This window comes from Pongo pygmaeus, chromosome 11 (assembly GCF_028885625.2).
Source record: "Pongo pygmaeus isolate AG05252 chromosome 11, NHGRI_mPonPyg2-v2.0_pri, whole genome shotgun sequence".
In the NCBI taxonomy this organism is placed as follows: Eukaryota; Metazoa; Chordata; class Mammalia; order Primates; family Hominidae; genus Pongo; species Pongo pygmaeus.
In genome coordinates, this window is record NC_072384.2 from 71,619,058 (window position 1) to 71,632,523 (window position 13,466).

At 42.7% G+C, this 13,466-nt stretch overlaps 2 protein-coding genes across 3 annotated transcripts in view; one reads left to right on the plus strand and one right to left on the minus strand.

Moving 5' to 3' along the window:
• Positions 1 to 6,318, minus strand: part of SLC25A12 (solute carrier family 25 member 12) — a 225,185-nt gene extending 218,867 nt beyond the window's left edge. Inside the window, exon 1 of the mRNA XM_054477026.2 lies at positions 6,163 to 6,318. Within this exon, the coding sequence (XP_054333001.1) occupies positions 6,163 to 6,180 (18 nt within the window). The 5' untranslated portion in view covers positions 6,181 to 6,318. The remainder of the gene's footprint in view (positions 1 to 6,162) is intronic.
• METAP1D (methionyl aminopeptidase type 1D, mitochondrial) overlaps positions 6,067 to 13,466 on the plus strand; it is an 82,852-nt gene continuing 75,452 nt past the window's right edge. The window contains exon 1 of one of the 2 annotated variants that reach the window (XM_054477031.2): positions 6,067 to 6,493. In XM_054477031.2, coding sequence (XP_054333006.1) covers positions 6,067 to 6,493 — 427 coding nt within the window. The remainder of the gene's footprint in view (positions 6,494 to 13,466) is intronic. The other variant, XM_063648312.1, reaches the window with a different exon arrangement.

The following is a 13,466-nucleotide window of genomic DNA, read 5'->3' on the forward strand; positions in this document are numbered from 1 at the left end:
GCCACAAGAAAATAAGTAATTTTACAAGAGAGAGAAAAATAAAAGAAAGAAGAGAAACAGATGCAGAGCGAAGGCAAAAGGAAGAGAGAAGAATGCACAGTAGACTGCAATAAAGACATGAATAATATTGTGCATTCCTATGCTTTTGCGTGTGACTTGCCTAGTCTGCTGTCTTTTATTCTATATACCTGTGTGACTGGTCGTGATAAAAATGGGTATCTTCCCTTCGAAAGTCCAGCAAATAGTGCCGGGCACAGTGGCTCATGCCTGTAATCCCAGCACTTTGGAAGGCTAAGGTGGCAGCATCACTTGAGCCCAGGAGTTTGAGACCAGCCTAGGCAACATAGTGAGACCCAGTCTCTACAAAACATAGAAAAATTAGCCATGTGTGGTGGTGTGTGCCTGTAGTTCCAGCTACTCAGAAGGCTGAGGCAGGAGGATCACTTGACCCCAGAAGGTTGAGACTGCAGTAAGCCATGATCGTGCCACCACACTCCCGTGTGGGTGACAGATGAGACCCTGTCTCAAAAAAAAAAAAAAAAAAAAAAAAAAAAAGTCCAGCAAATGAGTATAGGCATAGAAAAAAAGTCCAGATGAATGAATATACATCAATTTGTTAACAGTAATTACCTGACTGTGAGGGACTTCTATTTTCTATATTACACATTTCTCTCTTTTTTTTTTTTTTGGAATGTTTTTCAAAGAGCACATATCTGAAGGAAGGAGATTAAATAGGTATAATTTCCTGGGAACTTAGATAATTAGAGTTCACCATTTTCCTCAGTTCCTGGCAGCCAGGGATGGCTACAATCTGTGACCCCTGGCATTGCTCCATGGGGCTTATAGTCAAGAGGGTACAATTTGGTCTTGTTTTATGGACAATCTTGTGAGCATGTTAGTCTCTTCCAATTCATTTCTTAAGAACGAATTGGAAAGCTGAGACTAATTCAAGGTCAGGGAAGCCTTGTCCCTCAAGCCTGCACAGTTAGTTTCCAATTTATTTCTTGAGAATAAAGACAGTATCATATCTCCTTGGAGCTTAGAGTAGCACTTACATATTTATTGATTGGTTGATTGCTAGATTCGCTTGGGAATTTGTTGCCTTTTCCCCCTATTCTGAATGGAATCTTCATTCTCTGGAAGTGTATAGGCAGGAACTACCTTTCCAGGGATTGACAGTTTGGGAATGGATGGCAGCCTCTAATGGTTCACACTTTCATTTAGATTCCATGGGGCAATTGCACACTTCTGATTTAACCCAACACTCAGAGCCAGTCCCAAGACATCAGGTCAGGGAAGCCTTGTCCCTCAAGCCTGCACAGTTCCCAAGCCAACTCTGACCGAAGCAGGCAGTATTATCAGAAAGCTTTAATGCACCAGTGAGAAGGGTCTGGGACCATCTCCATGCTCTTCCCTGTAGCCGTCCCTTCCCTTCCCTCCCTCCCTCAGCTCCTGCCACGATTCTAGATGGGCTACTGCTCCAACAATGGATATGTTATTATGTTGGAGTGTTACTGCTGTTTTTACATCTCCTATAACATCTTTTAAGCCAAAGCATTGGACGAACTTGAAACGAATGCTAGCCAGACTGGGCCTGATATCAAAAACTCCCTTGGGGCAATGTTTTGGTCTTACCCTACAGTTAGGTTAGCCCTGTCTGGTCCCATTCTACTCTCCTTCCCTTGACAGACTGCTCAGGAGGTTGCAGCATGCTATTTGCTGAGCCCATTTGGATTATGCCTATAAATGGCTCTAGATCCCTGAAATCCTCAGAATTTCAGTATGGGAGAGGCTCAGGTAGGGCAATCCCATTAGGAAGGGGTGGGGCTTAAAGTATCATTTGCATAGGAATTATATGACTGGGAAAATGTCATTAGACAAATAAAAAATGAGAGTGGCAGGAGGATCACATGCAACTAACATCCTCCTCCTCTTGTCCTGGCTCCCTCTTGGCACTGCTAAAGATCAAGGAACAGGGCGCAAACAGCAAAGAGAAATCCACTTGATTTTCCACAACTGTCTCACATATGGCATTACTTTTCCTTGCAAAACATGGAATATTTACACATTTTCTCTAATAGTACTCTTAGATTACTCAGTAACATATTCATGATTGTCTTAAATGATTGGTATAGGAAACATGACATTCTGCCAGCAAGTTAGTTGAGAGTGCCCTAGAAACTGTCTGCCTGAACCTATAATCATTCAAACATAGACCCTAACTTTAGAGGGGCCCAATCAGCTACTAAGACAGATCTTTGTTGTACATGCAGCTTATGTTTATGCAGGACTCCTAGTTCCTGAAAAGAATGTTCATTTGACTTAAAATATGTAAACAAGTAGCATACCAACATATTAAAATTAGAGAAACTAGAGGACAAGATTGGAGATTCTTCTCCAACCACAGAGTTGCTAAGAAATGATCGTGAAATCAAATCAAAAGGCTAACTTTACGGATTCAGATGGCAAAACAGAGGCAGGGCTGGGAAGCGAGAATGAGGCCCCTGGGTGTAGATGACGACTGCGCTGAAGCTGTGTGGTCCCAGGGTACCAGTTTCCCCCAGCAGCCACATTATATCAGTTAATCTTACAACATATTCATATAAAACAGCTTTTTATTAGAGATATGTAAGCACCTTGGCCCCTATTTCATGGTTTGTGCTCTTTCTTTCTTTCCTTCCTTCCTTCTTTCCTTCTTTCCTTCTTTCTTTCCTTGCTTCTTTCCTTCCTTCCTTCCTTCCTCCCTCCCTCCCTCTCTCTCTCTTTCTTTCTTTTGACAGAGTCTCACTCTGTTGCCCAGGCTGGATGGACTGCAGTGACGCCATCCCGGCCCACTGCAACCTCCGCCTCCAGGGTTTAAGCTATTCTCCCTGCCTCAGTCTCCCGAATAGCCGGGATTACAAGTGCCCTCCCCATACCCGGCTAATTTTTGCATCTTTTAGTAGAGATGGGGTTTCGCCATGTTGGCCAGACTGACCTTGAACTCCTGACCTCAGGTGATCTGCCCGCCTCGGCCTCTCAAAATGCTGGGATTACAGGTGTGAGCCACCACACTCGGCCTGTGTTTTCAAATATCTTATAGTAATCCTAATATATATATATATAAAAATCTAAACTTGTGAGACAAATTACAAGATGATGTTATTTACTATAAGACAAACATTTAAAAAAAATTGTTTACTTCATGTCACATAATCCCTTAGAGCATTTAAAAATGCAAATATTCAATTAAAAATTCAATACATACATTACAGAACCTGCATAATTTAAATTTTATTACAAACTATATACAAATTTAGACAAACTCATGGTATAAGTCTATAATATTAAGTTCAAGAAGGAGGAAGGAAAAATGGGTTTTTCAAAAATATGCATATCGGAATTTATTTGATATATATCTTTTATAAATAAAAAGATTTTAAAAGATGTGAATAAGACATGATCTTTTGAAAATCAAGGTAAAGACCTATAAAATAATAATCACAATAAAAATATTTTAACATTCAAGAATGAATTTTTGGACATAAACTGAAGATATTAAGTTATCCTTTATTTCTTGAACCCTGGTTTTGAAAAGTTATTCAACTTTTTTTTTTTGAGACAGAGTCTTGCTCTGTTGCCCAGGCTACAGTGCAGTGGCACAATCACAGCTCACTGCAGCCTCAAACTCCTGGGCTCAAGCGCTCCTCCTGCCTCAGCCTCCCAAGTAGCTGGGACTATATGCATGTGCCACCACATCTAGCTAGTTTGTAAATTTTTTGTAGACATGGGGTCTCACTACGTTGCCCAGCCGGGTCTCCAACTCCTGGGCTCAAGCAATCCTCCTGCCTTGGCTTCCCAAAGTGTTGGAATTACAGGTGTGAGCCACTGCACCCGGCCGAATTATTCAATTTTTTATTCAAGAATCCTCAGTACAAAATCTGACTAATGGTGAGAATTCAAATCAGTGAAGTGCCATAATATAATTAACCTTCATTTCACAGATAGGAGCACGGACAGAAATGGAGTAGAGAAGTGACTCAGTAGCGGTTACTCATCTAAATAAAAGCACTCTAATGCTCAAGATCACAGAATGTTAAAATTGCAAGGGATCCTAGATATCAGTGATCTAGCCCTTTATCTTGTTGGTCACTATGTATATATCCCTTTTTTTTTTTTTTAGAGAATCTTCCTCTGTGGCACAGGCTGGAGTGCAGTGGCAGGATCTCGTCTCACTGTAAACTCTGCCTCCCAGGTTCAAGTGATTCTCCTGCCTTAGCCTCTGAGTAGCTGGGATTGCAGGCGTGCGCCACCACGCCTGGCTAATTTTTGTATTTTTAGTAGAGACAGGTTTCACCATGTTGCCCAAGCTGGTCTCGAATTCCTGGCCTCAAGTGATCTGCCTGCGTTCGCCTCCCAAAGTGCTGGGATTACAGGCATGAGCCACCACACCCGGCCTATATCCCATAAATTGATGGTTTTGGCGGACATGTGCTGGCAGCTTTTAACCCTTCTGCTGTGAGAAGGATGTGTATGAGAGAAGCCAGATCCAGGGTCAGTGGATGAGCTATCACCTGTGCAAGTTCATATTTGCTTCATTTCTAGCTCATCCCAGATATCTACCTTCCATGCCGAATTTATTGAGGATTTCCTCACTGGATTCCACTACTGCTGGTGCCACCTGGGTCCTCATAGTGTTTCCTTTTCCTTCTAGTTGTAGGGGAATAAAGCATTCATTTATTTTCCAAGGGTTGGCTGAGTTAAGTCACATGAACATGTGTTCTATTTCAGATGTGTTTGAAACTGGGCTTGATGCCTTAAGGAATAGGGACGTCTAGATTTCTTTTTTCTGCACACTTCTTAAGACTCTGTGGCCAGCTAACTCTCAGGCTCCTTTGCTGCACTCAGATTGCTGGCTTCAGCTATACAGAGGACAGATTTGCCACATTCAAAAATGCTCTCCCTGGAATTGAAATGAGTTTGCAAAAGGTAGGGCTTGAAGTAACCCATAGGAGTACATTTTATTCTCACTCTTGCGCATCTTATTTACCCTGATGGAAAGCATTACTTCTCTTTATCTTTCAAGGTGACCCAAAAGCATCCAAAACCAGGTTTCCAAGAATTATAGCATGTGTTCTCTAATGAAATGCCAACATTCACTCTCTTTAAAAGTAAAAATATCAAGATTATATAGTCATTAAAAAGAATAAGTTTGAACTAAATGTTCTAAGATTTGATGTCTATGATGAGTGGAATGGAAAAAGAAGTCATATGATTCTATTTAAAATACTTACATTTGCCTGTGTGTAAAAGGCAAAGATCTCGATTGAGCACATGGTGGTTAACTGGGGAGTGGGACTGTGGTGTGTACAGAGGGCGAGGAAGGGGCTTGCACTTGTTCCTTATTTCTGAATTGTTCTGAATTGTCTAGATTATTCACTGAGTGTGTAGTGCTTAAAAATTAATTAGAAGACATCACACACATTCACCGAGAATCCTAATCAATCTTCACTGCATTTAAAGTCTGGAAATGGTTACATTCTCAGTTTGACTGGTTTCATGCAGTGTTCAGTTGCTTCACCTGACATTCCTCGGGTATCGGGTTCTGTGCCGGGCACGGAGGCTATTAAGATGAATAACACCTGATCCATAACAGGATGGCATCTACCCCAGAACACAGGTAAGAGAGACAGTGAATTTGGTAAAAATGGGCACCGTCATCAGTAGGCATACATCAGCTCCCTCATCTGATTCACAATTGGCCTTCTGTAGGCTTCATCTCTTGGCAATGCAATTGGCAGGCGTCATCCTTTTATACTTAAACTCCAAATTTAGGATTAAGACTCCAGTTAATACTGCCAAGCAGAAGGCGTCCTTGGAGAAAGAGAAGTCTCCTGAACATACCCCCTGGGGTACCTAGAATAGATTTTGCAGCGACACACAGATCCTGTGTTGTCTGGAGTCTCTGCTGAGTAATGTAGATTCTGGGACAGCAAAAGGGAAGCTGGTGACTTTGAACCAAATTTTACCTTTCAACTGAATCCAGGGGAATAATTTGCAACAGAGTGGCAGACGATACAAAGTGCTATGTTGAACACTAGATTGTGCTTTATTTTTTCCGCCCAACTTCACGTTTCCATGCACCAAAATGTTGATGCTATAAATATTGGATGCCACGCTTACCTGACAGGCTTCTTCCATCCCACCTGGGCGCGGGGGCTCAGAGCGAGCGCGCGAGCCGCGGCTGGAGCCCGCCTCTCGCGGCTGGAGAGGACTCAGCCGGCCGCGGGTTCTGCTGCTTGCCCGGGTGCCCTAGCCGCTTCCCAGCCAGTGCTCCCGCAGTCAGCCCCGCGCGCGCACGCGCGCTCCCCTCGGGCGGCCTCGGTGCCTCAGGGCTTCGGCAGGGCTGCGACTGGCCGGCTCCAGCGGGCGGGGCGGCGAGCGAGTGCTCGCGGCCACGTGACCGACGCCAACATGGCGGCGCCCAGCGGCGTCCACCTGCTCGTCCGCAGAGGTAAGCGCGTGGAGGACAGCCCGGTGAGGGTTCGCACGGTTGCTCACTAGGTACGCACCCGGATCCAAAGGGATGCGCACCCGCGCTCAGACTTCTCGGCGCACACGACTGTACTTTCAGTCTTTACGAACACACGCAGGCACACACGATGACACATTCACACACCACAGGAACACACGCACAAATTTGTTCACTGATCACCCGCCTAGACCACGTCACCACGTGGCATCTTTTCGCAATTACTCCTTGAGATTTGCGGGCCATTGTCTGAAGTTTTTTTCCCCAACTTCGGTTGTATCGTTAGTGTAACCAACATTTATTCTGTATGCCGAGCGAGGAAACCTATGGTAATTCTGAAATGCATCTGGACACCCGGTTCCCTTCCCTAGAGCTTTTATGCAGGCATGTCTTTTGGGGACTTGCAGAATGTGATGGTTTTCTTCCAGTGACTTAAGAAGATAAGAAAGGATGTCTGGGTAGTTCTAAGTAGGTTTTATCCTGCGTGAGTGTTGAGATTTTAGTAAATATACAAATGCCTTTGCAGCAGAATTGGGGAAATCTTTGTTGGATTTGAACTAGGTTCTGAATCTTTGTTGGAAAGAACTAGAAAGTTTTTCCAAGGATGAGGGAAGAGGAAAACTATCATATTTTGAGGAGCTACTTAAGTGTAAGGCATGTAGGAACAGTTTTGTGAGGCAAATATTATTTTTATAGTAACAACTACTGTTTATTAAGTGCCTTTTAAGTACACAATACTGTGTTAAGCGCCTTACATATGCTGGCTTCCTTTTAAAACTCAATGAATGAGACCCCCTCTCTACAAAAAATTTTAAAAATTAGTCGGGCGTGGTGGCACATGCGTGTAGTCTCAGCTATTCTGGCGGTTGAGGTGGTAGGATCGCTTGAGCCTGGGAGGTCGAGAGGCTGCAGTGAGCCGTGATCGTACCACTGCATTCCAGACTTGGCAATAGAGTCAGACCCTGTCTCAAAAACAAGAACAAAAACCCAGTGAGTTAGGAATTATTTTCTCTTTGCAGAAGGGAAAAGTAAGGCTAGAGAGGTTAAGTAACATGACTAAGGTCGCATAAATGGTAAGAGGCAGAATACTCATTGGAACATGACTCTAATTTTTTTTTTTTTTAAGACTCATTTCTCTGTACTGCATAACATGGTCACTCCATAGAAGTCAGTGTGTAAAGTTCAGCAGAGACAGTGCAGGATGAGTGTGTGCAAAAAGTGAAGAGAGCCCGGGCACGGTGGCTCACACCTGTAAACCCAGCACTTTGGGAGGCCGAGGCAGGTGGATCACTTGAGGTCAGGACCAGCCTGGCCAACATGGTGAAACCCCGTCTCTACTAATATATACAATTAGCTGGGCGTGGTGGCGCATGCCTGTAATGCCAGCTACTCGGGAGACTGAGGTAGGAGAATCGCTTTAACCCGGGAGGTGGAGGTTGCAGTGAGCTGAGATCGTACCACTACACTGTAGCCTGGGCGACAGAGCGAGACTCCGTCTCAGAAAAAAAATAAATAGATAAAAATAATAAAAAATAAGAAGTGAAGAGGAAGATATTTTTAGAGAGGAAGAAGGTTGGTAATCGAATAGACTTCAGTATTTCAGTGTTAGTGGAGATGAGAAAGGAGCCACAGGAAGATTTGAGGGGAGAGATGTGTATGGGGAAGGTGATGTAGCGAGCATTTTGGACTGGTTGCATGAAGGAATGGAGATCAGCATGCGAGTGTAGCCTTGTGAAAAGACAGCCAATTTACATCTCTCAAGATGTGTGTGCCAGGCTGCAAGGTGGCTAATGCCTGTAATATTACCCAGCACTTTGGGAGGCCAAGGCGGGCAGATCACTTGAGGCCAAGAGTTCAAGACCAGCCTGGCCAACATGGTGAAACCTGTCTCTACTAAAAATACAAAAATTAGCCAGGCGTGGTGGCACATGCTGGTAATCCCAGCTACTTGGGAGGTGGAGGTGGGAGGATCGCTTGAACTCAGGAGACGGAGGTTGTAGTGAGCTGCAAAAAAAAAAAAAAAAAAAAAAAAATCTGGGTTCCAGTCCAAACTTTCTTTACTAATTACTTTTCTGTTTCCTCTTTTCACAAGAAATCATGGCTTTTAGACTTCATTTTTGTGTGCTTCAGGTAATGGTGAGAAGGATCTGAGGAGACAGTCAATGTAGAGGAGGAGCCAAAAAAAACCAACCTGAAAACATACATAGGTGTATATATATATACACCTATGCATGTATAAACGTATTTTTATATGTGTGTATATATGTATTAGGTTGGTACAAAAGTAATTGCAGTTTTAGAATCAATGACAAAAACTGCGATTACTTTGCACCAACTGTATATATAACATCTCTTTGCAGATTGCAGAAATAGCATTAATCTTTTCTTTCTTTTTGATCACTTATTATTTTGACAAATGGTGGTTTAGACAGTCTTGAGAAAATATATGGAAGTCAGGCCAAGTTATTGGTTCCTATAATCCATCCCACTGTATCCCAAAGTGTTGCAACAACCAAGAAGTGGATCCTCTGATTAGAGGAGAGAAGAAAAATGTGTCATCAGGAAGCTATTTTAATGATGGAGAAAGGGCCCCTTTTTGGACTATCCATAGCTAGTTTTAAATTGCAGAGAGGTTTTCCTGCTCCCCACCCCCAAGAATTGAAAATGAAGGGTAAATTCACGAAGACTCCTCTCCACTCTCTTCCTCCCTTTCACCCATCTAGATTTATGTAAAGCAATCCATTACAAGTCTTCATGTACCAGGATTTATCATCAGCATCTATGAGCATCACTTCTTCTTGAAATATAGGAAGACTTTTTTTTAACCTTTTAAAAAGGGCATGAGGTTTCTCTTGTGATGCCTCAACTCACTGTGGCTTTGGTCACAGTATACCCTGTATACAGTAGTTACCTAGCTCCTCTCACCATTTCTGCTCCTTACTAGATTATTAATTCTTGTTGAACAGAAGCTTTGTCTTATGTATCTTTCTGTCTTTATAAGCATAGTACCTGGCTCAAAGTTAAGCTCATTAAAAGTATACTGAATTGAGAGGCTGTTAAGATTTGTTCTCTTCCATCATGGTCTAAGGAGGGATGGGTAGAAACTATGAGTAGTGACATTGGAAAGAGGAAAAGACAGATCAGCCTCTTGGAACCAACAGAGAAGGTAACAAGGGCCTTTAAGGGACTAAAATACTCCCAAGTATTAGTGCTGGCAGGAAATCCCTTCCTCAGAGTACAGAATCCCTATCCTGGGGCCCCAGGAACTCTCTCCTATCTCAGTCTCACTCCCAGCCCTCGCTTCACTGGAATCCCAGGTCTAGCTCGGGCCACTAAGCAAGATCCCAGTGAATATGAAAAGGAACAAGGAAATCTCAGCTTGAATTGTAATAATCCCCATGTGTCAAGGGCATGACCAGGTAGAGGTAATTGGATCATGGGGATAGTTTCCCCCATTCTGTTCTTGTGATAATGAGTGAGTCTGAGGAGATCTGACAGTGTTATAAGCGTCTGGCATTTTCTCCTGCTTGCACTCATTCTCTCTCCTGCCACCCTGTGAAGAGGTGCCTTCTGCCATGATTATACCTTTCCTGAGGCCTCCCGAGCCATGCGGAACTGTGAGTCAATTAAACCCCTTTTCTTTATAAGTTACCCAGTCTCAGGAATTTCTTCATAGCAGTGTGAGAACAGACTAATACAGCAAGTAAGAGGGCATATTTTCTTTCTTTTTTTTTGAGACAGAGTCTCGCCCTGTAGCACAGGGTGAAGTGCAGTGGTGCGATCTTGGCTCACTGCAACCTCTGCCTCCCAGGTTCAAGTGATTCTCCTGCCTCAGCCTCCCGAGTAGCTGGGACAACAGGTACCCACCACCACGCCTGGCTAATTTTTGTATTTTTAAGTAGACACGGGGTTTTGCCATGTTGGCCAGGCTGGTCTCTCTTGAACTTCTGACTTCAAGTGATCCACCTGCCTCAGCCTCCCACAGTGCTGGGATTACAGGCGTGAACCACTGCACCTGGCCATTTACTTATTTTTAACAAATATAAAAAAATTTACAAGTACTTTTGTTCACTTGTGACTGTAAGGCCCTAGACTCCTCCACTGAGAATTGCGTTACCTTAGTGGTTTTTCAAAAATGTAATATCCAGACAGGGGAGGGGCTCTTATACATCATGAGTTAAGTACTTTAAACTTTGCCAACTGCCCTGAGATCCTTGCTATCTTGTATAGCTTCTGCAGGAAAATGTCTGCTCAGTTTTGCCAAACCAACTTTTTTTTTTTTTTTTTTTAATTGAGATGGAGTCTTGCTCTGTTGCCCGGGCTGGAATGCAGTGGTGTGATCTTGGCCCACTGCAACTTCTGCCACCCAAATTCAAGTGATTCTTCTGCCTCAGCCTCTTGAGTAGAGGGAATTACAGGCATCTGCCGCCATGCCCGGCTAATTTTTGTATTTTTAGTAGAGACGGGGGTTTCGCCATGTTGGCCAGCTGGTCTCGAACTCCTGACCTCTGGTGATGCACCTGCCTCGGCCTCCCAAAGTGCTGGGATTACAAGCATCAGCCACTGTGCCCAGCTGCCAAACCAACTTATAATTAAACTTTTTGGATGCAATTCATGGGTGATTTGGAAAATGCTAACATTCCTAAGTTTAGCTTCCTATTACTTAGACTACATTCCTGTTAACAACCAGAGAATGGAAATGGAGTTTTGCCGTATGACATCTTTTAACAAATACATTCCAATTCTATTATAATATGGCATGTTACTACACAGATTAAGAAATACTTACAATGAAACCATGGCTGTAAAGTCCTAAGTGCTCCTAAATCCATACATACTTGTATGTGTTTTCCTCTATTTGAAACAGCTAGCTTGCCTTCGTTCCTTCCTTTTTTTTTTTTTTTTTTTTTCAGGGTTTCACTCTGTCACGCAGGCTGGAGTGCAGTGGCACAATCACAGCTCACTGCAGCCTCAACTTCCTGGGCTCGACCAGTCCTCCCACCTCAACCTCCTGAGTGGCTAGGCACACATCACCACACCCAGCTAATTTTTTGTTTTTTTCATAAAGACAGGTTATCATCATGCTGCCCAGGCTGTGAAACAGTTTTCTTTCTTTCTTATTTATTTATTTTATGTTTTATTTCAATAGCTTTTGGGGTACAGGTAGTTTTTCGTTACATGGATGAATACTTTAGAGGTGAATTCTGAGATTTTAGTGCACCTATCACCCAAGCAGTGTACATTGTACCCAATATGTTTTCTTTTATCCTTCACCCCCGCATCCCTAGAGTTCATTATATGGCTCTGTATGTTTTTGCATCCTCATAGCTTAGCTCCCACTTATAAGTGAGAATATACAGTATTTGGTTTTCTTTTCCTGAGTTACTTCACTTAGAATAATGGCCTCCAGTTCCATCCAAGTTGCTATAAAAGACATTATTTTGTTCCTTTTTATTCTGAGTAGTATTCCATGGTGTCTGTATTTTATTTATTTATATATATATATCTTTTATTTTATATATATATATATATATATATATCTTTTTTTTTTTTTTTTTGAGTCAGAGTCTCTCTGTCACCCAGGCTGGAGTGCAGTGGTGCAGTCTCGGCTCACTGCAACCTCCGCCTCCCGGGTTCAAGCAATTCTCCTGCCTTAGCCTCCTGAATAGCTGGGACTACAGGCACCCGCCACCATGCCCAGCTAATTTTTGTATTTTTTTGTAGAGGCGGGATTTCACCATGTTGGCCAGGCTGATCTCAAACTCCTGACCTCAAATGATCCACCCACCTCAGCCTCCCAAAGTGCTGGGATTACAGGCATAAGCTACCATGTATACCACATTTTATTTATCTACTCATTGGTTGATGTGAAACAGCTTTCTGTACTACAAATAGTTCCTGTCACCCATTGAAATTATGAAATTTCAATGTATACTACAGGACATATAGACCCTCAGTGATGAATGCTTTGCAGTCATTAAAAAAAAAAAAATTGACCTGCATTTGTTGGTATGGAATGATGTCCACAAAATACATTATTATGGAAAAGCAAGTTATAAAACAATATAAGCTACTCACATTTTGTAAATAAAGTATTAATATTTCTGTATATGTGTATACATGTGTCTAAGTGTATATAACATGTATACACACAGAGAGAGTATGACATACAACTAGATATTTATAGTTTCTTTTTGTTTTTTTTTTTTGAGACGAAGTCTCGCTCTGTCACCCCGGCTGGAGTGCAATGGCGCGATCTCGGCTCACTGCAGGCTCCGCCTCCCAGGTTCGTGCCATTCTCCTGCCTCAGCCTCCTGAGTAGCTGGGACTACAGGCACCTGCCACCACGCCCAGCTAATTTTTTGTATTTTTAGTAGAGATGGGGTTTCGCCGTGTTAGCCAGGCTGGTCTCCATCTCCTGACCTCGTGATCCGCCTGCCTTGGCCTCCCAAAGTGCTGGGATTACAGGTGTGAGCCACTGCGCCTGGCCAATATTTATAGTTTCTATGAAATACCCACTTTCCTCAAGCATTAGAAATCCATAAAAATCAGTGTGGATGCTACATATCTTAGGGAACTTGGCAAAGATGGGAGAAGTATAATGTGTATGCAGAGCTTCATTTGAACAACATCTTGTTTTATAGCTGAAACAGCTTGTTCTTGTGGAGACTGAATTTTCTTTTTTAGCTTTTGAACATGGAGACAGTTAAACATAATGCAAAAGTAGAGAGAATAGTACAATGAACTCCCACGTAGCCATCATCTAGTTACAATAGTCATCAACCTATGGCCACTATTGTTACATCTATACTCCCAGTTACTTTGCCTCCCCACAGGTGGATTATTTTGAAGCACATTCCAGATATATTCTTTCGTCTGTAGATTTTTTACCATGTATCTCTAAAAGATAGGGAGCCATTTTTTTTCTTCTTATGTTGTACATATCAGTTCTAGA